This window comes from Ipomoea nil, unplaced genomic scaffold, assembly GCF_001879475.1.
Source record: "Ipomoea nil cultivar Tokyo-kokei standard unplaced genomic scaffold, Asagao_1.1 scaffold0656, whole genome shotgun sequence".
NCBI classification, from domain to species: Eukaryota; Viridiplantae; Streptophyta; class Magnoliopsida; order Solanales; family Convolvulaceae; genus Ipomoea; species Ipomoea nil.
In genome coordinates this window covers 695,838-723,773 of record NW_017617084.1, presented here as the reverse complement: position 1 = coordinate 723,773, position 27,936 = coordinate 695,838, and the positions used below count along the sequence as shown (strand labels likewise).

Sequence of the window (27,936 nt, the reverse complement as noted above, 5' to 3'; positions counted from 1 at the left end):
TTTTATTTTTTATTTTTGTTTCTTAATAGCAACAATTCTTTTTAAGACATCTCTCTCTCAAATGTATCATGCTTCCCTTATAAATACACATTTATGAACAACTACTAAGAATGAAATAACAGAAACCTGATTAAGTTCTATATTCTTTTCCCAAAAAGTTAAATCCTCAACTTCAAGGGTTCCTTACACCTCGGCCCGTCAGAGCATTTGGGAGGATGTAAATCACGGTGACTCAATGACTCAGCAAACATGGTCAAATGTCGGTGCATAAGGGATCTGTCCACTTTGAACATAATCCTTACATTGCTGCCACCGAAATTTGAACCTTAGCTTCTTCTCCCAAATACTGTCTACTGAACCATCCCGTGCGGGCTTAGGCCATCTCCAACCCACTCAACACCAAAACATCAAATTTCTCCACCAAATGTCATATCAGAAGGAATATTCTCAGCCCAAATTTTATTCATCTCCAACTCATCATTTACCACAAAACACCAAATTTTTACACTAAAATAATTTGATTTTTCAATTATTAGTTCGAATTTAATTAGTTTAATATAACTTGTGATGTAAATAATAATTTTTATTAACATTAATTTTTTTTTATAACATTAATTATTTTAAAAAATAAAATTTAACAATATTTTTGAAAATTTAATTTATTCCACAATAATTATATAGCATACAACACCTAGTACATAATTACATATGTCGTATGTATTTTAAATTTTATTATGTTTTATATTTGATGTATTAAAATTTTAATTAATATATATTCAATATTAGTCTTGTTTCAATCGTCTCAATGAGATCTTTAAAATGGTATAATTTTTATTTAATAATACAAACATTAAATATAAGTATTTAACAAAATAAAAGATTACATATAAAACAACTAAATGATACATTTGAAATTATAAAAAGAAACTAGGGCAAAAGGATAATTTTCTTTCCCATTCTACATTTGCCGTGGATGAATAGTGCCAATTTGGCGCGTCACTGTTCATTAACGTCAAATAAAATTGCGTTATGTAGGGATGGCGTCTCCCTTTGAAGCACTAAAATTTGCAAGTTTGATGTTTTGGCGTTGGAATTTGCAAATATGCCGCTACATTGGAGTTGCTCTTAAGCATCTATATTCCTCGACTAGGAAGAGGAATTAGAAAACAACATTTAATGAAGCTTCAATCATATGGTCTTGGGTTGAGATCTGCAATGTAATGTTCATAGGAGCTTGTGGGGAAACAATGGTGTCACTTGGTTTTAGAGTCACTATCAATTTTCCCCTCCAGCTGTGCATGAAAAATCCTTGCATGCACGGTACGTACCATGTTGTAGAATATCGAATCATTCATAATTGTAAAGAGTTAATACTAGATAGTCTACAACTTTAATGCAACTATCAAATTTAGTTCTTGACATATAATTTGACCATAATAACATTATGAAATATCTAACATTTAACTGAAATCTATAACATTAATAACAACTCAATGTAATCTTTTTGTTTTATACATATTTTGAAATTTATTCATGAAAGGATGGAAATAAGTTATTAGGTTGAGTCAAATTTTAGAAAATTAGGTTTGAGACTTTTTCAGACCTAAGGCTAAGCCTACAATACAGGGTCTACCTTGTATTGTGGACCCTGGTCCAAAAATAACTTTCAGATTCTATACTTACAAGAGGTGCTAGCAAGGGGTATCAAACACACAATCTCCCACTTAACAATACAACTTACACAAGCACTAACCACCCAATCCACTAAAGATCTTGTATACTAAAGGCCACGAAGCTCCACTTATGCATGAGAGTGTGCTAGAAACAAAGTAGTGGGTGAGGGGGGGGGGGGGGGACACGTGTGTGGCCAAGAATGAAAGTTGCCAGATGCTGTCCATTTGTCAACCATCCGTGAGTCCTTCAACAATATAAATAGGGTGCCTTCTCTCCCCTTAAAAATCTTCCCTTGGCACACCAAACCTCTTCTGGCTTATTGGTCTCTCTCTTGCTAGCATACTAGGGTTCGATTCCTAGTGGTAACATTGTTATTTCTATTTCATTATTTGAGTTATAGCTTAGCTTGTATTATTTATTATTTGGGCCGCCGTTTTGGGCCAATATCTCGGACTTTGTATGTACTATTTTGGACCTAACGCCCTAGGTAATAAAGCTACTATTTTCTTACCCCCCCCCCCCCCCGTTCTGTACCTATATACCCGGTTTATGGTGGACCCAGTTCTAACAAAACTATCATTAGCACCATCTGTGGGGAATGCTCGAAAAGCATGTGTTCATAGTTTCTACCCGTTCTAGCATTTCCTTTTATGCAATGAAACCCGAGATACGCCAAGATGGCTAAGTCACAAAACAAGCCTTCCTGGAACCTACAAGAACGCCTTAGCAGGCAAGGCGAGGGTCGGTCCGGTTCGCGAGGGTCAGTTATCCACCCGAGGAACATGAGAGGTCCAACTGGCACTATAGCCGTCGTCGTTTGGAGGGACTACCATAAGCGGGACCAACTAAGGCCCCTCAAGGGTCGGACCCAACGTCCAACCCTTAGCCCATGAGATAGTCATCGTTGGTAACTAGGCCGCCTAGCGGTAATGGGAGGAGGCCGTGGCGCAGCCCGGCCGGGCTCGATAGCCGACCACTAACCCGAGCACTCAAGCAAATCATCCCCTTACCCGACTCTACACTCCACGAGTTGGGATGAGGGCACCACCAAGGAGGGTGACTAGTGCAAGGGGCCTAAGGCCGCAACTAGGGCCGAAATGAGGGAACACGTCATGGAAGGAGCTCGAACCCATTCACAACGAGACCATCGATGAGAATATTGGTTGTACCCCAACCGTTAAGGGCCTGCATGCCGCGTAGCTGTCCTAGACATAATAGCAGCACCTTAGCGGGCTTACAAGCAACCTGGGGAGGTAAGAAAAAATATTTCTACATTGAAAAAAATATTAACGTATATTTTTGCTGGGCTTTCAATCTAAGCAAGTTACCAAAAAAATAAAAATGGATGCGGTAGTGGACCCGCAGACAGGATAAGTGGTCCCGACGCGAGTTGGAAGCTTTGCAGTCAGTAAACAGTAACACCCAAATGGGCTCGACAGCTAGGTAGGTAGCCTGTGCAGGTAATAAAACAATTTTCAGCTTGATTTTGGTACCAATACCCATGGGCTCGAAAAGCACGGCAAGCGGCCTAGGGAAAATGGTGATTAGATTTGCAAGCAACCCGAGAAAGTAAGCGGACTGAACGCATCTTCACCCGGAGCAACATGACGCGATCCTCAACCCAGCGTGTAGATTTTCACTTGGGCCTGCAGGGCAAGGTACGCAGCCCAACGTGCAAAAAAAAAAAAAGTGGCTCACTCCCACATCAGCGGTCGACATGTATCTATCCCGCTTCTCAGCGGTCGACATGTATCTATCCCGCTTCTCAGCGGTCAACTTATTATTACTTTGCTTCTCAGCGGTTAAAAGTATATCTATCCTGCTTATTAGAGGTTGGCATGTATCTATCTCGCTTCTCAATGGTCGACTTATTATTACCCCTCTTTTCAGCGGTCAACGGTATATCTATTCCAATTCTCAGCGGTCGACATGTATTGTAACACCCCAGATTTTCGAAACTTTTAAAACTTATATAATAAAGGTAAATTCTCATTAAATCCCAAACAGAGCAGTACTAAACATAAGAATACGGGGTGTTATGCCACATCTGAGCTGGAGAACTTAGATGCACAGGATAAACTATCTAATTATCCTTAAACAGCATCATTACATCATTATGGCACGCAGGCCGAATATGAAACTATCTATCTAAGCCTTGGGTCATCTAGCGCGCTCCGGAGCTAATCGTCTGTGCCTGAAAGCCAAATATATCTGTTCAGCGAATAATGCTGGTAACCCACTCTAACGCGTTGAAATACCGTATAAGTATATATATATATATATATATATAGATATAAGAAAAACCATTTTGAAGCAGGAAGATATATCCTAGGAAACTCTAGTTTCAAAACCGGAATAGACTCGACAGATAGGGATAAGCACATTCAACAGTTATAACCAAGCATATAAAGATACTAGCATATATCCTACGGTCACAGATTAACTTTATCTCATTTATATCATCATTCATCTCATCCCACAAGCACACTTTGGTGGCGCCACAAGACCAATCGCATGCCCATACACGGCCCCGCAGCACCCTGCCTCGTATCGCAACATGAAGGGGTCGATCGCAACCGACCGATGAACCGCAGCTCATCATAATGTTTGATCGCAACCAAACAGTGGACCGCAGCCCAAGAGTGATCATCTGACCGCAGCCAGGAATATGAACCGCAGCTCATGTAAAACGTTTGATCGCAACCAAACGGTGGACCGCAGCCCAAGAGTGTAATTCTGACCGCAGCTCAGGAATAACCAATTTGATCGCAACCAAATTGGGGTATCATGCACACATAACACATAGCAAGCACATGCAACCCAAATTAACACATTGGGAAAGGGGAGAAAAACGTATAATGAAACCTATGCGTGGTCGTCCACATACTAGGAATAATCCTAAGTGGTTCATACTTCTTTCACCTAGGCCAACGGGATACCAATTCAACTAGCATGCGATATATATATAAGACCCATTTATCCTACGAACGGTACCCGAAACATCAAACTAGACTTAGGCACGATAAACGGAGTCCGTTGGGACACCACGAGGGTCGGGGAAATATCAAACGGGGAAGCCGAAGTCCCAAGTTGGGCAAGTTCCAGCGGGTAGCCGGTGGGTGGAGGATCACCCGCTGGCTGCCTGCCGGAGACAAACCTCCGGGCAGCGGGTGCCCGGTGGGCAGTCGTCTGCCCGCTGCCGGCGGTGTCACTTTCGGGCAGCGGGTAGGTGGCGGGTCCCCCTACCCCCACCTACCCCCCACTGACTCTTTATCAAAATAAACATCCCGGGATCCTTTGTGGAACCCGAAACCATGCTTAGATACTTTTAAACGCAATTGATGACACTACGTAGACAATTAACGGATCAAAAGCAAGAATCATATAGCACATATCCTATCATGACTTCTAAGCATAACCAACACCCGAACATGCGAATTCCCACCCGAATATATCAAGAATATCACAATATGAGTTTCACGATTCATCCTAGGGCTCTAATCATATTTAAATCAACAAGATCATAGTTCATCTTTTAACATCAAGAAACATCAAGATTTATCAAGAACATCACATAATCATCAAGAACCTCTTATCATCATCAAGATTATCAAGATCCCACATAAAATTATCTCATCAATTATCAAGATCATATCATCAATTTTATAAGCGATTCATCACGACACAAGCGTAGAGAAGAAGCCAAAGAAGATAATTATAGGAAAGAAAATAGGTTTTGTTAAGACATGGGTTACCTCTTAGCATTAATTAATTTCCTTGGCTATGAAGGGTCTTTCTTTAAGATTCCTTCTTTCTTGATTTCTCCTAGGGGAATTCTTGGAACTTCTTGTGTGGTGAGAGATTATTTGTGGTGTGAGATCTAGGTGCCTCCTATGTCCGTATTTATATATTTAAGAGTCCTAATTAGGGTCTAAGTGGTATGGGTTTGCTAATTCTATTTTCTATAGGACTAGGGGATTGGTTTTAGGGACAAGGGCCCATGGACCATGGTGGACCTTGCTTAATTAATTAATGAGATTTAATCCCTCTTTCTGGGTAAATAATTAATTGGTTTATGGGCCGTAACACGGGGTGTTACATGTTTCTATCCCGCTTCTCAGCGGTCGACATGTATCTATCCCGCTTCTCAGTGGTCGACTTATTATTACCCCGCTTCTCAGTGGTCGATGGTAGTTCTATCCCGATTCTCAGCGGTCGACATATTATTATCCCGCTTCTCAGCGGATGACATATTATTATATTGTTTCTTAGTGGTCGGTATATTCCACTTACTAGTGGACCACTAAGTTACCATTTGGGGTGAGGCGTCTCAATGAGCTCGCGCGAAGCGTATGCGGTAAAAATCTCTTTCTTTTTCTTGCAGGGTACGTGTGAGAGCTAAGTTATCTTGACGAACAACATGCAGGGAAGGCTATAGGGACCGAGCACCGAGCTGTCCAAAAGAGATGAAGAGCTTTCAGACCAAGAGTCGAGAGGGTCAAGGCGCGTAGAAGGTCGAGAGTGTTTATACTTTCTTTGCTCGTCAAAGACAACGAAAGTGTAACACCCCACTTTTCTTAAACCTTATTAACAAACTTAACCTTGAAAGATAAACTAATCAAGCGAAGTAACTTACTAAACAAACTTAATAGAGGTGTCACCGTCACAATCATCCTTCACGGTAATTGCACAGACAAAGGTTAAACAAGCTAAACCATTCAAGTCCTACTAACATTAAACAAACTAGGGGATAAGACCCCGGTGTCCAGCACCATCAAAATAAAAGGGTAAGTCAACTACAAGTCTCAAAAACAACCATCAAGAGTTTAGACTACAACTAGCTATCTATGCTAATCTAGTTTAACTCGTACTCTCTCATGAACTAGGTCCACCTGAAAGGGCTTAACAAACAACAAGTAGAAAAACAAATCCGTTAGCACGAAGCTAAGCATAATGCCACTCAACCCTGTAAAATATTACAGTATATACTTTTGGAAAACATTTGTTTCACATACTTAAATCGAGTATTCTCAATCACTTAAGCAACAATGAAACATGCTCAACAGGGTTTCTATACGCTTGCAACCTAATTAACAATAAGCCTACTTTCTCAATTACTTATCTTATCAACAATCTCATACTTTCACATACTTAACTTAACAATAAACTCATATCAATATATATCTCAGTAAGCAATCTCATGCTAACACATAACTCAATAAGCAATCTCATGCTAACATATACTCAATAAGCAATCTCGTGCTATCATATACTCAATATGCAATCTCTTGCTAACATATACTCAATAAGCAATCCCATGCTATCATATACTCAATATGCAATCTCATGTTATCATATACTCAATAAGCAATCTCATGTTATCATATAACTCAATAAGCAATCTCATGCTATCATATACTCAATAAGCAATCTCGTGCTATCATATAACTCAATAAGCAATCTCATGCTATCATAATTCAATAAGCAATCTCGTGCTATCAATAAGAATGGGAGACAATATAATGTCATGCTTCTTATCTTGCTTTCATGCAACACATGTAAATCATCTAATCATGCAAAAAGATGAACATGATGCTTTAGTATAAGTATAGATAGATATACATATACACTCTTTTGTAAAAAGAACACTTTTTCTGTGGAGGTTTCTTAGAGTCACAATGACTCGCTTTTCTCTTCTTTTCTAGAGTCTCAATGACTCGCTTTCTTTAGAGTCGCAATGACTCACTTTCTTATACTCGTGGGCGAGGTAGGACGTCACCATAATGTGAATGGACGTATCTGAGCTCGGCATCTAGCCGGCCTAATACTCATCTCGCCCACAGAACCACTCTCTTGGTTCTTTTCTCAAACTCTGTGGAATCAGGTATCGACTATCAACGTGCACACCCCCCTGACCAGGATTCCAAGCCTCACGGGCAGTTTCCAACCTAGTAATTCGGGAATATCGACCTCGTTATTCATATCGGATTGCAATGTTCGTTTCTTTCTTTACTTTCTTTCATTCTCTTTTCTTCGGAAAGGACATAGTCCTAACGGGCCTCCAAAACCTCGGATTACTCACACTAGATACATATAGATATGGCTCATGCATTTCAACTCATGCAACACTTTACTTATGCAAACTTATGCACATAGTTTCTCAACAACTTCTCTTTTCTCACAAATTAGAAATTATTTATCATGCAATTACTCAATGCGACTAAATGATTTTTCAAAATAGATATAAGTTTTTGAAAATAATACGTAGGCTCACACTGACCACTTATGCACTCTAAAACATGGTATGCTCAAATATGCACCTTACTGTAAAATGTGCTTCAAATCTCCTTGCACAGTGAACTCTCAACAATTGTCTAATCATGCTTATAAATCATAACTTAGCAAATCTTCTTTGACAAACACTTAGCAAGTATTCAACATGCACTTGAACTCAGAATACTCATCATAAACTCATTCACTGTAATCTAGTATTCAAGAAGAACATGCTCTGTACACTTCAACATGTAATCAGTGGCGGAGCCAGAAAGCTGGGGTTGGGAGGGCCAAATTTATAGAAGAAATTTATTATCTTAGTCCATATTAGTACCGACCACACAATATTATTATATATATATATATATACCATATATGATTGTGCCAATTATTATTGATAATTATTTTTAATTATACTATGTACAATAATATATGAAATATATAATTATATGAGTACGATCGTTAAGATTGTCAAACATTACTTTTGAATTTTTTTTTACATAACACAAAAATTATACAATAGTAAAAATAGAAAAAATTACACTTTTAACCACTAAGTTATAGGGTAATTGAAGAATTCATAATTATTAGTCATGCTTACTTTTTGTCCCTAAAATATTCTCCGTAATTGATGTTGCAAATTTCGTCCCTTTACTAACAAAACATTAGGAACGAAGTATAGCTTAGAAAGGAAGAGTGACCACAACATGTCATTTAAATGACGAAATTTGCAACGTCAATTATAGTTTAGAGACGAAAAGTGAACACGACCAACAATTATGGACGAATTCTACAATTATCTCATAACTTAGGGACTAAAAGTGTAACTTTCGAGTACATTTAATATATACATAATAGATTATTTTTTAAAAAAAAAAAAATTAGAAGGGGGGCCAAAAGTGTAATTTATCCCTATTATAATAATATATACCTATATATTTATTAAAAATGGGGGTGGGGTGGGGGGGCCAGGGCCCCCCTTGGGGTAGGGGTGGCTCCGCCCCTGCATGTAATATTCTTGGCAAAATTCTCAACAAGTCATAATAGACATTTTAGGCATGCTTTTCTAGCAAAACTTAACAAATAGAGTTCATGCTTCTTAGTCTAGCAATTAAACAATAGCCATGCTCTTCAAACAAATAACTAAGTCTGATGCTTCTCATTTCTATTCACTGTAAACATACTCAGACAATACTAAGCATGAATCAATTCCATTTCTACAGTAAAACACTCATTTCAACTCCAAATTCAACCAAGTCAAATTCTACTAGTGCGTCTTGACGATCCCGAGTGTCCGAGCCTCAAGGGCCCGCGAGTCTCGGTCCGAAGCGATACGTAGCTGAGCTACAAGGGCTCGGCCACTGCATAGACTTTGCCTAGCGGGGCTTGTGGCGGGACGGCCACTACACAAACTTTGCCTAGCGGGCCTTCTGGCGGGACTTGAGGAGCCCCGCCGCCTGGAACCGCCAAGCGGCGGCCTAAGGCCACGTCTCTAGCCTTGAGCCGTGCCCTAGGGCCGCTCCTCCACGGGGCTTGCCAACGGTCCCTGCCTAAGGCCGTTGGCTAGTCTCGTGTCTCATCTGGTGCACACTGTTTTGTGCACTAGTGAGATTCTTCTTCACCTGTAAGACATTTTCAGGAAAACAAACACTCCCAAATCATCAAAAACACATCACAGATCTACAATAGATCACTTAATAGCTCAAACACATTAATATTCTAGCATTTCTACTCATTTCAATCACTAAAATAGACTTCACAGAGTCTAAAAAGCTTATGAGAGTCCATGGGGTTATACCTTTGTAGATTCCTCCTTTTAGCTAGGTTATACCAGTGTTGAATTTATTTAAAAGTGGCTCAAAATAATTTATTCAAACACCGATTTTGTCGCAAAAAATTTTATAGAGTTAGTTTGAGATTTCTTAAAACCGAATTTATAAAATTAAATTTAGGGTTGTCACAGAAAGAATGTAGGGGACTTATGATGAGAACATAGAACTCTGGTGGCCCATTTTACTGGGAAAGTCTTGGCCCAACCGCCCAAGCGGGGTGTCCATATTTATTGGTAAGGTGTTGGCCCAATAAGAATAATGAAAATCTATTGAGCTAAGGAAAGAATGAAGCTTGGAGCAAAATATTATAAAAGGAGTTACAAAGGAGTATCAAATACATAATCTCCCACTTAACAACATAAGCACTAACCACCCAAGCCACTCAAGATCTTGTGTACTAAAGGGCAGGAGGCTCCACTTATGCATGGGAGTGCGCTGGAAGCAAAGTAGTGGGGGGACACGTGTGTGGCCAAGAATGAAGGTTGTCCGATGCCGTCCATTTGTCAACCATCCGTGAGTCACTCAACAATATAAATATGGTGTCTTCCATCCCCTTAAAAATCATCCATTGGCTCACCAAACCTCTTCTGGCTGATTGGTCTGAGTCTTCTCTCTCATGATAGCATACTAGGATTCGATTTCTAGCAGTAACATTGTTATTTCTATTTCATTATTTGAGTTATAGTTTAGCTTATATTATTTATTATTTGGGCCGCGGTTTTGCGCCAGTATCTCAGGCTTTGTATGTATTATTTTGGACCTAGTGCCCCGGGTAATAAAGCTATTATTTTCCTACCCCCGTTCTGTATCTATATACCCGATTTATGGTGGGCCCAGTTCCAACAAAACCATCACTTACAATTAACACATTTTGGACATGCAGTTAATCGTTTTTGTACCTGTAAAGTGTAAACAAATTGAAGGTACATAACATGGTAATTATAGAAACATAACATGATAACTACAGACACATAAACTGTTACCTACAGGTACATAATATGTTAACTGCAGACGTATAATATGTTGACCAGTTTTATATGTGCAGTTAACAGTTTATGTGTCTGTAGTTATCATGTTATGTTTCTGTAATTACCATGTTATGTTCCTTCAATTTGTTTATAGGTAAAAAAACGATTAACTGCATGTACAAAATGTGTTAACTGCAATCTGCAGACATAAATTTTTTTGACTAGGGTTCACAATGAAATAAGAACCCTGGTCCATGGTATAACAATTAGGCCCATTTAATATGTATGTCATTAAAGAAACTCTATTGTAAGCTTTAAAAGGGAAAATCACGCACATAAAGCTTTAGATTGGCGCACTTAATTTTTCAACAATTGACGCACATTAAGCCACACAGTACAAAAATCACGCACCTTAAGCACAAAAACCACGCACCTTAAGAAAGAAAATCACACACCTTAAGAAGGAAAATCACGCACCTTAAATTTGACCTTGATGTAAAATGACTAAATTATCACCGCGTTTTTTAATCATTGTTAATCATCAACGTTGATTTAGGCAAGATCAATGACTCAGATTTAACCACACAACTACACAGGAGACACCCCAACACACAAGAACTGAATTATATATATATATATATATATATATATATATATATATATATATATATATATATATATATATATAATCAAATTCGAAGTGCCATGCTATTATTACTTAATATTATATTGACATTCATATATTCATATAACGAAGGTATAGTCTTTTTTTTTTTTAGTCAAATAAAAACATTATTCAGGGACAAATTATTGTGTGGACCATAGTCCATATAGTTGTGTGGACCATGAATGCAAAGTACATTTTTAATATACTAAAAGTATATTATTTTTGTACTGAATGTACATTATTTGATACTATATAAAATAATGTACTTTTAGTATTCAAATCATGTACTTTCAAATACTTTACTTTATGTACACAAATAATGTACTTTTAGTATATTAAAAATATATATTTTTTTTATTTATGGTGCACATAGCTGTATGAATCATGGTCCATGTAATAATGTGTTATTTAGATTTGTAGGTCCTATAGACTAGACTTTAAACAAATATATCTAGGCCTATTTAGTTAAATAATCTAAGTCTCAAAATAGGCTTAAGTATGACATTTTTACTAAATAAGCTAAGCCAATATAAATCTAAATTAGGCTAAATCATAATCATAAGTTCCTTGATAGGGGCTAACCTATTTTCACCTCTAGAGGGAAGCTTGAAGGAAGCAACTTGGTGAAGAAAAGATTGTACTCAATTAATAGGGTGAGTACTACAACTAAATCTACAATAGAGTGTCTCCATAGTCACATGCCTGTGTTGGCTGTCTGCAAGACTGCAATATTAATATTGCTCTTTACATTTGAGAAAACAACTGACATTTCATCGACAATTCAATAAATGGTGGAGTTAATACCCAAAATCGTCTTCGACTATAGTGATTTTTCTCAATTTCGTCCTAAACGACTTTGGTGACCTAATATCGTCCCAGACTTTTGTATTTCGCTCAATTTAGTCCTCCATTTGTTATTCCATCAAATTGGTGTTAAATAAAGGGACAATTCAGTAACGTCAATATTGATCTCTCTTTTCTTTCAACTTGTGAAGTGCGAAATTCCTCTTTCTTGTACGAATTACACCCAGAATTACTCCCGGACCTACAAATTAAATTTTATATTCGCAGTTTTAGGAGTAATTCTGAGAGTAATTCGTAAAAAAAAAAAAGGATTTCGCAGTTCACATGTCTATGAGTAAGAGGTGCCAATATTAAAATTACTGAATTGTCTATTTATTTAACACCTAATGGACAGAATAACAAATGAGGGACTAAATTGAGCAAAAACACAAAAGTCTAGGACTAAATTGAGCAAAACACAAAAGTTTGGGACGATATTAGGTCACCAAAGTCGTTTAGGATGAAATTGAGAAAAACTACTATAGTCGAGGATGATTTTGGGTATTAACTCATAAATGGTGGTACCAATTGTGCCACTTAGGAGCTGGAACTTTTAAGGACAATCAATAATGAGTCATACTTGCTAGGGTTTTTATTTTTTATTTTTATTTATCAAGTGATTTTTTAATATTATATATATACAATTTTCTTTATGGTGTTATATAAAACTTGATATAATCGTATAAGAAATATTTAATGAGTTAATACCTCCAATAGTTCTTCGAGTATTAGGGGTTTACCAATTGTGGTTCTCCGAGTTTTAAATGACCTCCAATGGTCCTCCGAGCTTTATCGATTCTTGAGTTTCATTGACTCAAATTGACATGTTTGAGGGTTTAATTGTACTTTTTTTAAAAAAAATTTAAGTGTCTAATTGGCTTTTGGTATATAATTTAAGGGCCTATTTGACCATTTTCCCTACTAATTATTATACACATTTGTCAAAAAAATCTAAAATTTTGATATTTTGATAATCATAATTAAAATTTTTAAAATTAGTAATTTAATACTAAAATTAAAGCTAGGGTACAATTCTAATAATTTAAAAACTCTAAAAACATAATAAACCTCAATTAAGGTTATATCCTTGATTTATGTCCCTCTTTTTGTAAGCAAATAAATGTGTACATTTTACTTTAAATGTTGTACATTTCAATGTTATTAGAAAAAATTACCCTTACACCGTTATAACACCGTTAGTTTTTAATTCCAACATTAATAACATATCATTATTACCATACACCTATATCTATCATATTTTTTTCCTATTTTTTAATTATCGTTTTATTAAAATCATTATATATTAATTTAATGCTTAATTATATTTTAATTAAATTTCTATGAATGATTAATTATATGTGTGTGTACAAAATACATATATTATTTGTGTATATATAATTCAAATTATAATTTTTAATTATTTATATCTATCAATGTTTTAATATTAGACATAAATTTTTGCGCATCGCGCGTTCAAAATACTAGTAAATAAATAAATTCGACTGTAATTGACATGTTTTTCACATATAATAAATTGAAATTACTAGTCCACTACTCCCTCTCAATCTAAGGCGGTGTTTGGTTAAAATATAAGAATTGGAATGAAAATAAATAAATAAATCGTTAAAAATAATTTTACAAAAAACAGATATATAAAGATATCTAACACATTAAAATTTTACATAGAATGCAGGAAAGATGGCCTTATAATTCTTTTTCTTCTATCTTTTTCCTCATTTTTATTCCAATATTCAAAAATAGGGATGGAGAAGATGAATGATATTTATGATTACTAAATAATTTAAATTCAATATTGGAATATCAAAAGTAAGTAAACAACATTATAATTGGAATCAAATACAATAGTAGTGCACAAAAAATGCCACCTAAGTTTATTCAGATGTGTTCATACATTTCCAACATATTTTTCATGTTTTCTTGAAGCGTGGGAACTTTGAACACAAATTGGTAAGAAGACTGAAAAGGATCAATGATGTAAGGTTAAAATATTAACAATAATAATGTACAAACCAACCAAAGACAAAACAGAAACAAGATTTTAACTAAAAAAATCACATAAAAATATTGCAACCACAATTGTAAAACAAAAGCAAAAGATAAAATATCAAGACAGGACGAAAAGGCAACCTGCAACAACATATACCAATCACTAACATTACACAATTTTACCAGCATGTATAAATTAGCAGCATACTGACAACTAGTCACGCACTTTGCCAAGGACTGCATTTCGCAACCACCTTTCATCTTTGCTCGTCTCCAGTTAGACGAGTGTGTATACTATGTGCATTTGCATTCTTAGCGGGAAAGTGCAGAACATCTTGAAGCATCAGAATATAACCTAAACCTTTAGTAGGGAAATTCATGGTCAGGAGTATCAGAATGCATGTCCATCAAAGTGTCGGAGGAGTTTGGAGGATTGGCATCCCGGCTTTGGAGATAACCGGTATCATTATTTTGCATCCCACATGCAGATGGCATGGCGTTGTTTGGGGGGTAACTTCCCTGCGCCAAATGATAGTGCTGGAGGCTCCCACGAATAGGACTGGATAGAGCATTTGAAAAGACGGAGCTCTTTGGTTGGTGATCAGAGTGGCCAGAACGGAGTCCCTGGGGAGCACTTGCTGGACAAAAGGGGTTAGGATTAACGGGAAACCCTCCATTTGGTAAATGCATGGTAATTTGAGGCTGTTGCTCTTGGAATGATGACCTGGGAGACGTTGGGGTTTCCTCAGCTCCATAGTCAAGCTCATTCTACAAATTTAAGTGATAACACGAGTCACAAGTATGATGGAGGAGGCAAGAATTGTTTTGGGATTAATTACATGAATTATGTCAAAGCGGTGAACATGTTCCTTGAGTATTGCTGAATATTTCAAAAATTAGAAAATAATAAGATCATAGGTAGGTATTTATTAAACATAGAAGTGGTGTTCCAAGCAAAGAGCAAATTAGAAACAACCATATGACACAAGCTCAATGATTATTCGCTTAACTAAACCACTAAATCTCATTTGGAAGATATTGCACACTGAGAAAAGACTTCCTCCCTTCATCCATGCCCCCCACGATACAGTTGACATAGTACAACATTCAACAGCCTCGATTAAACCACCAAAGGTTACATGCACGTGGCTCAAAGAAAAGAGGAATACGATGATAAAGAGTAAATGGTTGGGTGTTCCATGTAAAGGATCTAATATCATTCATGTTATGGCTGTATGGGAGAAAGCAAAGTTTTCCCTATATCAAACATACAGTGATAGGGGATGAAACCTACCCAAGTATACCAGAGTATTAGCAAAGCAAAAGTTTATAAAAGGAAAGTAGGGAAGCATAAAAAAGAATTGCCAGCATGCTGAGGCAAGTTTTCATCAATTTAGTGTCTTGAAACCATTCCCATGACCCCAAGAAAGTTAGAAATATTAAATTTAAATAAACTAAACATAAAGCCAAGTTTTCAAGTTGATTTAAGTAGATAACTAATAAAAAAAGTTACAAGAACACATAAAAGCTTATACCATTACTATGCCTTTGGAAATTGTTGAAGAAACCCGATTTAACTCAGTAAAATAAAAAACCAAAAAAAGAACAAATACCCCAACCAAAAGGGTTTTGTAACACAATTCTTCATAATCTTACACAAATGCAGTATAGATAAGGAAGAAGGAATGTAATCATATGTCCATATATGCAATCAGTAGTATCAATTTGTCATCAGAATGCTTAAAACAAGTTGGAAATAAACAAAGTAAGCCAACTAAGTGAGACTAAGGTGAAGTAACGTAGTCTAAAGCAAGAGCCAGAACATGAGCAAATTATGAAGGAACCATCAACAAAGCAAACCTGTACATAAGCAACTATATCAGCAGTGGTCACTTTTGCTCCATCTTCTTGCTGTCTTAAAATCCAATTATAAAGTTTCTCCTAAACCAAAATCAGATAACACAAAGCTAAAGTTAGTTGACTTGAGAAAGCAGGAAAACGGAAAGTGGCAAACTATCATGGTATCTATCAATTGTTAAACTTAGCATCACAGAAACATGATGCCCATAAGATTATTATGTTTAGATCAAGAATTGAAACAATGACAATTAATAGCAAAAGAGACAATGTTAGTAAGAATGACAAACTAACAACAATGATACAAAAGTGACTGAGAAGTTTAAGACATTTTCTAAAACTTAAGTTCGTTTACACACAACTGGAATTAATAATACACTGAATGATGGTTTTACCTTCAATCCAAATTGTTGATTGTATTAAGACATCCACATTAATCATATACCGTTAAATTTGGAAAAATGCGGAAGATCAGACAGATAAAGATGCAAAATTTGGGGGAATTAAAGTATCACAGTTACAACCCACAATCAGGTACCACCGGTTTCACTGGATGTAAATTTATTTGTGGATTAATCCGTTCTAAACACAACCTTAAAGGAGGAGAAGCGGAAATTAACAACGTAAACTCAAAGAAAGAAGGAAACGCAAGTGGGGAACGGACAAGCGCGTGGCGCTCGCCAGCCTGAGAGGAAATCCGCTGGTGGTGCATGGCCTGAGTGTAGAGTTGCGATAAAGAGTTAGCGGCGCTGCAAAAAGTTGAGTGAAGAGTTCGATCCACCTCATCCAACCGCGTAGCCTCGGATTTCCTCTTCTTCGCCATACTTTCCCCCTTTGTAAAACCCTAATTTTGGAAGATGAATGACAGAGGACTTATAGGGATGGGAAAGAGGCCTGGTTTTTGGTGCATTGCTGGTAGAAGGAGATAGGGGATCATGTTTGTAGTATGACACGTAAGACAACAGGTGGCATGCCCTTGAGTATTTTAAGGAAGAAAATGTTTTCTTTGTAACTTCATAAAGATTTGGGATAAAGGTTAATTAGATTTTTAAACTCTATACGAAAAATTAATTAGATTTTTAGACTTTTAATAATTACATTTAAGTATATGGATATGTTATTTTAGTCATCATTGTAAAAATCGATTTACGCGTTAGGCGCCCTTAGACCGTGACCGATTTTTTTCTAGGCGTCTGCCTAGACAATCGGCCACCTTGCGCCTAATTAATATTGAAAAAAATAGCTTAAAATGGCATTAAAAGTGACTATTTTATTGTACAATTATTAGTGGGTCCATTTCTAATTTGGGTCGGATCATATTGGATTCGGGTTCTTTGTAGTGAGACGAAGAGATTGATATATTATACGCTCCAAACGAATAATAGGTGAATGAGAAATTGATTCTCAAAGTAGACCCATTTGAATTTAAAAAATGAAGGGAAAAAAGAAACTTTTGTCCACATTGGTTTGGGAAATGCGTTTGCACCATTCTAAGACCTATTGAATTGTATAGCATAGAGGCTCTCTCTTGCGCGCAAGGGAGGCGGGCGGAGGGGGGGGGGTGGTTGCAAATCAAATCCCAAAATGAGCCTAAAGGAGATTTGCAATTGTTCAGGACGGAGTAAATAGTGTGCAAGACAATCACGTGTCACAATGCATCAACAAGAGGAAACTAGGTGCAACTAAGATGTGTGTAATGAAGCATATACAATGTGGGAGAAAAGAATGAACATAGAATGAAAATGCAACAAACAAATAGAAAACGAGGAATGGAATGGATATGACTTGTGTTTATGCATTCAATGGCCTAAGGTAGACAAGATATGAGGCAATGCATGACTATCTTAAGGGAGAACTATGGCGCCAACACTAAGTTGCGTAGAACTTAGTCTCTCACATCCTAAGTCGCCTGAGGCATTCTATCAAACACTTGGTGGGCGGTCTACCTTCTCCTCCCGGGCCTAACCCTATCGGGAACGAGGGCGGAGATTGCAATGAGTAAGACTTCGTGGAATTGCGATATCTCGTCAATTCCACTCTCTCATACTCCTCTCCCATTGGAGCTCTCAATGAAGAGAAACAATACAAAACTCATCAACAACATAAGAATCTAGATCAAGCAATGCATCAAATCTCATCATTTAATCTATACAAAGCATGAATACACAATCACAAATCAAATCCAATCAAATTCCTAGAAGACTAGCCACTCATCATCATTGATAGATTGAAAACACAAAGTAATTGAATCTAGATAACAAAAGAGAATATAGAATTGAAATATAAGAAAGGGGAAGTTACCAATTCTTCAATCCAAAGTGTGATCAATCCTTGGGTGATATTGAGCTATGAGTGTCTAGCTAGATCTAACCCTAGAACTAAGCTAAGAAAACTGAAAATACAAGAGGAAATGATAGATGATAATGATATATGATGAAGTAGTCCCGCAACAAGCCACTTAAATAGGTTAAAATCTATAATTTCCGCACTGACCCAATCCACTAAATCTCTCACGCGCGTGGGACGAGTCGTGGATCTTTCTACCACCGATCCACGCAAATTCCCGCGCGCGTGGGAGTGAGTGGGTCGGAATTTGCCCTTCTTGTCTTCATCAAAGTTGTAGCCTTTGAAGTTTCCATTCCAATGCCACTTGAATCACCTCATTTGGACACTCCTAACTCAGGATATGCTCCAATCACCGAACTGTCGCCGGAATGCCCTGTAAATGACAATGTTTTGCTCTTTTCTACAAATGCAACCACAATTAGTCCTTGTTCCTATCTTTTATCAAAGTAAGCCATTCTAAGCATATAATAGGCTCAAAGGACTTCAATTATAGCACAATATGCCTTCCAAATACCACGCAAAATGTAGCATATTTGGAACTTAACACAATTTCCGCACTTTATTCTTGCTCGCTCTCGAGCAAGGTTTCAATTCAACTGAAGGAATGATAAGTGGCATATACTTTATGCAAATTCAATCAATTAAATAGTCAATCAAGAAGGCTGTGTGAGACAACGGAGGAGGTGAAATCCCTCATGCTATCAAGCAAGTGTGTTAATCATGTGCCATAATTTGCAACTCAAGGAATATACAATGGAGTAAAAACCCCTAGCAATAGGATAAAATTAAGCTCAAGGGTACACACTCTACACACCAATTTAAGCATGCAAAATTTTTTAATTCACCTCTTATTTTCCAAGGGCCTTCAAGCCAAGCCCACTAGTGGGAACGATGTGCACACCCCAACCAACGTCCAACCTTATACCGCCAAAGCCCATAGAGTTGCGATAAAGAGTTAGCGGCACTGCAAAAAGTTGAGTGAAGAGTTCGATCCACCTCATCCAACCGCGTAGCCTCGGATTTCCTCTTCTTCGCCATACTTTCCCCCTTTGTAAAACCCTAATTTTGGAAGATGAATGACAGAGGACTTATAGGGATGGGAAAGAGGCCTGGTTTTTGGTGCATTGCTGGTAGAAGGAGATAGGAGATCATGTTTGTGGTATGACACGTAAGACGACAGGTGGCATGCCCTTGAGTATTTTAAGGAAGAAAATGTTTTCTTTGTAACTTCATAAAGATTTGGGATAAAGGTTAATTAAACATTTCAACTTCATACGAAAAGTTAATTAAATTTTAAACTTTTAATAGTTACATTTAAGCATATCGATATGTTAATTTAGTCAGTGTTGCAAAAATTAATTTAGATGTTCGCCCTAGGTGCTAGGCACCTCTAGAGTGTAGCGATTTTCTTTCTAGGCGTTCGCTTAGGCAATCGACCGCCTAGCACCTAACTAATGTTGAAAAAAATATCTTAAAATGACATTAAAAGTGATTATTTTATGGTACAATATTAGTGGGGTCCACTTTCGATTTGGGTCAGGTCAAAGTAGATTCGGGTTCTTTGTTGTGAGACGAAGAGATTGATATATTGTACGCTCAAAACGAATAATGGGTGAATGAGAAATTGATTATCAAAGTACACCCATTTGAATTAGAAAAGAAAGTTTTTGTCCCACATTGGTTTGGGAAGTGGATTTGCACCACTATTTATACAAAAGACTCTCTAAAGTTTATTGAATTGTATAATATAGAGGTTATCTCTTGTGCGTAAATTTTAAAATGGGCCTAAAAAGGCTTGACCTGGATGGATTCGGCTGAATCATGGGTCGACCGTTGTTAGATTAAATAATTCATCCGGTTTTTACAACCCCTATATATAAGTAGTGGTAGAGCAGAAGGTTTTTGCACAACATAAGTAGTGGTAGAGCAGAAGCTTTTTGCACAACATAACGAAATCATATTTTTCCAGCTCTCAAAATTCTGCTTCTACTCATTTCTAGCCTCCTGTGTTCTTGCCATTACTCTAGTTCACCGGGTTCTTTGTTTGGGTGCTCAAACACTGAATCGTAGTACGCTTTATGTTGGGAAACCTAGGCTACAACGCTCCTAGCACTTTTGGGAGGTAGCAAATAAGGTTTTAAGGAAAAAGTGTTTCGCTCGACTCGTGCTAACCACCAACCCGAACTTACACCATATCCCTTCGTCCTTTCCTTCCCAAAATTTTCATAAAATAATAATCCTTTTTCATAGGATTATTATTGGGTTTTTCCAACGTGGATCCTTACCGTCTTAAAACCTTATACATTTTTTTTCCTATGTTTTCTCTAATTTCCTTGAAGAAATGGAGAACCCCGTACTGCCAATTTATAGGGAGGAAAATGTTGTTGAGAACAACAATGGTGGGAACGGCAACAACGTTGCACTTTCCCAGGCACCACAAGTTAACGTAGGTTCACAAGACGGTGGGAGCACCGAGGGGTACATCCCTACGATGCGGGTACCTACAGTACCAAGTGGTTCGACTGAAAGATCGGAGAAGTTCACTAGCATTGGATCTAACTTTAAGAGGTGGTAGCAAAAGATGTTGTTCTACCTGGCAACTCTCAGCTTGGCAAGGTTCTTGACCGAGAAAGTTCCTGAGTTGAAGGAACAAGATGCTCAATCCGTTATGGCGGTTGGCTATTGGAAAGATTCGGGCTTCCTATGCCGTAACTACATCTTGAACGGATTGTGTGATGCGTTATACGACGTATATCACAAGATTGGCACAACGAAAGCACTGTGGGAAGCCTTGGATCATAAGTATAGAAGCGAGGATGCTGGCACAAAGAAATTTGTAGTTGGCCGATTCCTAGACTTCAAAATGATTGATTCTAAGACCGTGCTAAGTCAAGTTGAAGATTTACAACTAATCTTTGACGAGATTCGTGACGAGGGCATGGTGTTGAGTGAAGCCTTCCAAGTGAGATCTGTGATCCACTTGTTGCTTCCAAGGTGGAAGAACTTCAAGAATTACCTTAAGCACAAGCGAAAGGAAATGAACCTGGAGAACTTAATCCAGCGACTCAGAATTGAGGACGGGAACAGGAAGAATGACGGGAAAGGTCCTGTCATTGATGGAGCTAAGGCCAACGTTGTGGAGCACGGTAAAAGCTCCAAAAGGAACAAGAAGGACAAGCAGAAGCTTGATCCGAAGGGAGGCGTTACCAAGACTAAGTTTCATGGTAAATGCTTCAATTGTGGCAAGCTTGGCCATAAGTCTTTTGAATGCAAGATTCCAAGGAAGAAGAACAAGAGTTCTGAAGCTAACATTATTGGTGAAAGCAGTCAGAAGGAGGTCGAGATTAGCCTTTCGGCTATAGTGACCAGGTGAACCTCGCGGGGTCTATCCAGCACGAGTGGTTCATCGACACCGATGCAACCAGGCATTTGTGTTGCAACAGTGAGATGTTCAGCACCTTTGAGACTGTTGAGGGCGAGAAGGTGTGGATGTGAAACTCTGCTCAGTCTGCTGTGGAAGGCATGGGCAAGGTGGTTCTGAAGATGACTTCCAGGAAGGAACTGACATTGAACAACGTGCTATATGTTCCAGAGTTGAGGAAGATTCTTGTGTCTGCCTCGCTGCTGAACAAGCATGGGTTCTGCATGCTGTTCGAGTCAGACAAAGTAGTTTTTTCAAAACTAGGAATGTTTGTTTGTTTTTTTTTTCTTTTTTTTTTTTTGAAAGGAACTAGAAATGTTTGTTGGTAAATGTTATGTAACTGATGGACTTTTTAAGCTTAGTGTAATGCCTGTTATCAATAAAAGCAAAGTTAATTCTGTTTACTTGCTTAAGTCTTTCAATTTGTAGCATGGTAGACTAGGTCATGTTAATTTCAATTCTATACGTAGATTAATTAACATGAACCATGTTCCTAATTTTCAAATTAACACAAATAACAAGTGTGAACTTTGGTGTTGAGGCAAAACTAACTAAAACACCTTTCAAATCAGTTGAAAGGCAAAGTGAACCACTAGAATTAATCTATAGTGATTTGTGCGATTTTAAATCGATATGAACGAGAGATGGTAATAAATATTTTATCACGTTTATCGATGATAGCACACATTATTGCTATGTGTATATGCTTAAAAGCAAAGATGAATCCTTGGAAAAATTCATTCTTCATAAGAATGAAGTTGAAAACTAACTTAATCGTAAGATTAAGAAGGTTAGAAGCGATCGAGGTGGTGAGTATGAAGCACCAATTGGTGACTTCAGTGCAAGTGTAGGTATCATACACGAGTGTACGGCACCTACGCACCTCAGTCGAACGGTGTTGTCGAATGTATGAATCGTACATTGAAAGATATGATGAATGCGATGCTTATAAGTTCGGGCCTACCTCAAAACATGTGGGGTGAGGCGATTTTGACAAGTAACTACCTTTTAAATAAGGTACCCCGCAAGAAGCTCGATAAGACTCCTTATGACCTGTGGAACGGTAGGAAACCTTCCTACCAGTACCTGAAAGTGTGGGGGTGTCTTGCCAAAGTTTTGGTGCAAACACCTAAGAAAATAAAGATAGGTCCTAAGACGTGGACTGTATCTTTATTGGCTATGCACATAACAGTAGTGCTTGCTGATTCTTAGTACACGAGTCCCATAATCCGGACGTACATAGGAACACGATAATAGAATCAAGGAATGCATCCTTCTTCGAAAATGTATTTCCTTGTAGGTCCAACGAGGGACCAAGTACGTCAAAACAGACGTTTGACAAAACTATGGATAATGATAGTTGGGAATCTGAGATAGAACCTGAGCTCGAGCCGAGACGTAGTAAGCGAGCAAGAGTTGAAAAATCATTTGGTCTTCATTTTCTAACTTAGTTGTTAGAGTATAATTCTAGTACTCTAATTTGTTTATTAAAAAATGAACTAGATTTTCTAACTTGTTTTTTAGAAAGTGAGCCTCGAACGTATGTAAAAGTCGTGACTTCTACGGAAGGACCAATGTGCAAAGAGGCTATAAAAAGTGAAGTAGATTTTACTCTTCAGACCAAGACTATGTGGTCTAATAGTACCCGGGTTGGACTTCCATTTGGAAGGTTACGAGTTCGAGCCTCAGTGGAGGCGTTATTGGTTCTTTGTGTTTCAATAGGTTGAGAAAGTATATGAACAGATACTATAATGAATGTAATAGGGAAAAGATTCTACTCTTCAGAATCACACATGGGAACTTGGGTTTGGGGATTTTTGAGTAGGTTTTGTAGAAAAGGTTAAAAAGGAATTTAATTGGCAAAAGGTTTAAGAAATATAATTGGTTTAGATGGTTTAAGGGGTGGTTTAGAAACTTTAACACTTGGGTTCAAATCTTGCTAGCTATAACTAGATTTTCTTAGCTTTTTTAAGCTTATCTTTTAAGGGATTCTTAAAAATTAGCCATTTTAAGATGAAGGAATAGGCTTTAGGTGACACAAAAAAGCTGTAGTTCTAAACACAAATTTCAAAACCCTGGAATCTATGGGCTAAGGTTAACAACTCAAAAAGGAACGATCAAACCACAAAAGTAATTTCATTCAAAGGAAGGTAATAAGGGAAACACACGAAAAGGGTACAACTCGGCCTGCGACCTGCTCATCACAAACACCCTGCCTGAAGGCTTCGTCCCTCCCAAGCCACGACTAGAACTCCCTCCTGGTGGTCCCACGGATCTGGTGCTAGATGGTAGAGCTCCCTGGTCAGACTAGAGGTGGCACTCATAAGCCTTGTGACCTCTCCTTCCACACTTGAAGCACTGGAGCACGTTACCTTGACAATCTTTCCCAATGTGTTCCTTCCGACATCTCCTACATCCGAAGGGTTTCCCTTTCTCTCCACTATCGGCCCGAGCCAACCCCTGAGATTGAGGAGGAGCTGGTCTTGCCCTAAAATCTTGTGGCCCACCCCCTTCACTTCTCTTCCTAGCCAACTCATTGGATCCTCTTTAAGCTGCTGCACTCGGTACAAATCTGCCGCACTCAGATATGCTTCATTGAGTGTTCTTGGCTTGCTCACCGTCAGGGCCTTCCTGGCTTCGTAGTTGAGCCCCGCAACGAACTTCTCCACCTTAGCCAACTCGGTGGGGACCAACACCCGCGCGAAGCGAGCCAACTCAAGGAAACGCTTGTGGTATTCCACCACCAACGATGCCCCTTGCTGAAGGTGAAGGAACTCTTCATACATGGCTGCCCTCACGTGATACGGGTAGAACCTCTCTCGCAGCTTATCCTTCAATGGCAACCAGTCAAACCCTGGTTCCTCGAGGCACGCCGGGCCTTCATGCACCCACCAAAGATCCGCCTCGTGGCTAAAGTAAAACGTAGCCAACTCGACATGACGGTCTTCCGGGCAACCAACCACCGCGAAAATCTTGTCCAAAGATCGGATCCACTCCTCAAGGAGAACGAGGTCTTCTTCCCCAGCGAAAACGGGTGGTCTATGACCCGAAACTAGGCGGCCCACGTCGAGGTTCCCAACAGGCGGCAGCGGAGGGTTGTTGTTGTTGTTGTGTAAGAGGGCGTTGGTTAACGTCTGCATCGTCTGAGTCAGGTGTTGCAGGTTCTGAACCAGCTGCTCATTTGTAGGCGTCTTTGGTGTATGGGCACGGTGGCGAGGCGGAGCCATCACAAGATTCTACAGAAACAACACGGTTACGGCAAGACACAAGGAAGCTGCGCACCCTTACCCGACGCTTAAAACGAGGAAGCTAAGACTAAACAAGAACAACAAGATAAACACAACAAACGAAAAGGAAGCTCACATCTCACCGTGCGTCATAAACATTTTAAGTCCTAACACTTAGGCACTTAAAGGTCAACTTAGAGTCTTAAATCACACTCAGCTTCTTAAAGTTCAACTCTTAACACCCTAGGCTCAAACCTAGGCTCTGATACCAACTGTAACACCCCCGTTTTTACCAACATTTTAAAACTTAATTTAAAGAGATAAACAATCTAATCATCCATTAAACCATAAGTGGAAGCAAGTCTAAAGCGGGGATATTATGCCACACCTAAACAACATAGGTGCACAGGCTACACAAAGTCTAAGTCAGAGTTCAACATCTAAGGCTCACAGGCCCAAAACATAACAACCAAAGGAAAGGGGAAACTATACTAGCTACCAACTTCAACTAGCGCGCTCCACAACTAAGCAAAACCTGTAAAAGATAAGGGATAACACTCGGTCAGCGAATAAAGATGGTAACCCACCAATACGTGTTAAGTATCATAATATACATATATATAATCAAAAGCGTTTGAGACTAAGGAATACAATATATAGTAATTTTAAAACCAGAAGAAGATCAACATCAAAGACTCATCACACTATCAACAAGACCGAGGATCATCAACCTCAACAAGACAACAAAACCACAAACAACCAAGGACAACACAACTCTAGATGCAACCTACCATTCACAATGTAGAGTTCATCATAGACATGCTCATAAGCAAGGAAATGCATCAATCACATAATGACAAGTTTATGTTCCAACCTTATACCTTAGTACCACCCTTATGGCTACCCCCGACCTTATCACAGTTCCAACCTGTACCTCCGAGTGCCACCCCGTACTTCTGAGTCCAACCTTTTTTCCGGTTTGGGACCGTCGTCCCCCACCAATCTACACCACCAATCAGAATACCACCGATCTCAAGTACACAAGGGTACTGTTCAATTCATAGTCACATACCACTGATCTCATGAGCAAAGCTCGAGTAACAAAACCACCAATCTCATTCATATTCACACATAGTCATCATCATCAAGAAGATTAAGGCTCATCAATAACCCCAATCAAGTATCAACAAAGGATACAACGATTTGTACAAGATAACTTCATAAGAATCGATCAAGAGATTTCAACAAAGACATGAAACAATTCTCAACAACAAAGGACTACAATCTAACACCAAATGATTGGCAACACGAGTTGCCAATCCTCAACAAGAAGGAACAAACCATACATACTAACATATCAACATCAAACTAGCATGCTCATCAAACGGATAAACCAAAATGGTTCCAACGAACCTTCACGACTCGTATTAGCCCAACGAATCACAAGGTTGGACCCTTAGCACGATTCAAAACACCAAATCCTAACATGGATTCCTAACTCATCGTTCTAGACATACGAAACATCAAGAAGACTCACAAAGAGCTCAATAATTCAACAACGGGAGGTCAAAATATCAAATATCAAGAAGAAAAGATCACGGGGAACAAATCCCCGCAATCTCCACAATGTTCCCCGCGGGTGGGGCCACGGGTAGGCCCCCACCCGTGGGCCTGCCCGCGGGGTACACCCTGAAAACCACCACGTTCCCCGCGGGTGGGGCCGGCGGGTAGGCCACTGCCTGCCGTTCCGCCCGCAGGATACACTTGTACTCCACAATTTCCCTTCGGGGAAAATCATCAACAAAGCCAAGTTCAAGTCCAAAACACCCAAAATCTCACTCACAACAAAGATATGACTTGAACCCAAGAATAAGCCGAGCAATGGCATTCAAGAAACCTAAATACAAGCTCTAAACATGCATCATCACAAGATCATGCATCAAATCTCACAAATTACATCAAGAACATCAATAGAAGCCAAGATATATCAATAACAAGCATAAAATAGGTTTTGTAGAGCATGGGTTACCTTTGTAGACTACAACTTCTTCCTTTACACTCTCCTAAGCCTCCTCTTGGATTTCTTCTTCTCCACCAACTTCTTACACAAGTCAAAACACAAGAAAGATTCTAACTTAGATAAAGACACCCAAAAGATGGCTAAAAACACTGAATAACTATGAATCTTACCCTTTCCTATGCTTGGGAAGTAGAAAGTAGGAACTTGGGGTGGGATCTTGCAAAGCTAGAAGGTCCTCCTTTTGGCTTGAAGAATAAGCAAGGTTCTTTTTAGAGAGATGATGGAGTGTTTGGAACTTAGGAAGGTTCTTTTGTCCCCATTGGCTTGGGAAGTGGGTTTGCACCACTATTTATACAAGAGCCTTTCTAAGGCTTATTGAATTGTATAGCATAGAAGCTTTCTCTCGCGCGCAGGGGGGGGGGGGGGGTAAATCAAATCCCAAAATGAGCCTGAAAATGCTTGACTAGTGTACGCCGACACCTGTGAGCACGATGTCGTCTGGAAATTGACTGGCCTTGCTTGCTATGTTATGCCAGAATTCCGTATAATTTTTCCAACACAGAAGCCACTGGATGGGTTCGGCCCAGCGCACTGCCCTGATGGATTCGGCCTTGACCGAGCTATCGGCGAGTCAAGGCTGAACTGAACAGCGAGGATTCGGCCCTTGGAGGCCGAATCATGGGCCGAGAGCTGAATAGCATGAGCCATACATGGATTCAACCTTCTAAGGCCGAATCATGGGTAGGCACGAGCCATTGCAACTAGAGTCGTTCGGGATGATTCGATGGGTCTGGCAGTGAC

The 27,936-nt window shown here is 38.7% G+C and overlaps 1 protein-coding gene across 1 annotated transcript; it reads right to left on the bottom strand.

The window, feature by feature from the left end:
- Positions 1-14,294: 14,294 nt before the first annotated feature.
- Positions 14,295-17,058, bottom strand: LOC109174757. The gene is made up of 3 exons (XM_019324000.1): positions 16,786-17,058; positions 16,125-16,205; positions 14,295-15,032 (listed from the first exon to the last, which is right to left on the bottom strand). Exons 1-3 carry the CDS (start codon positions 16,942-16,944, stop codon positions 14,628-14,630), a joined length of 645 nt encoding a protein of 214 aa, XP_019179545.1. The 5' UTR covers positions 16,945-17,058; the 3' UTR covers positions 14,295-14,627.
- Between the last annotated feature and the right edge of the window lie 10,878 nt (positions 17,059-27,936).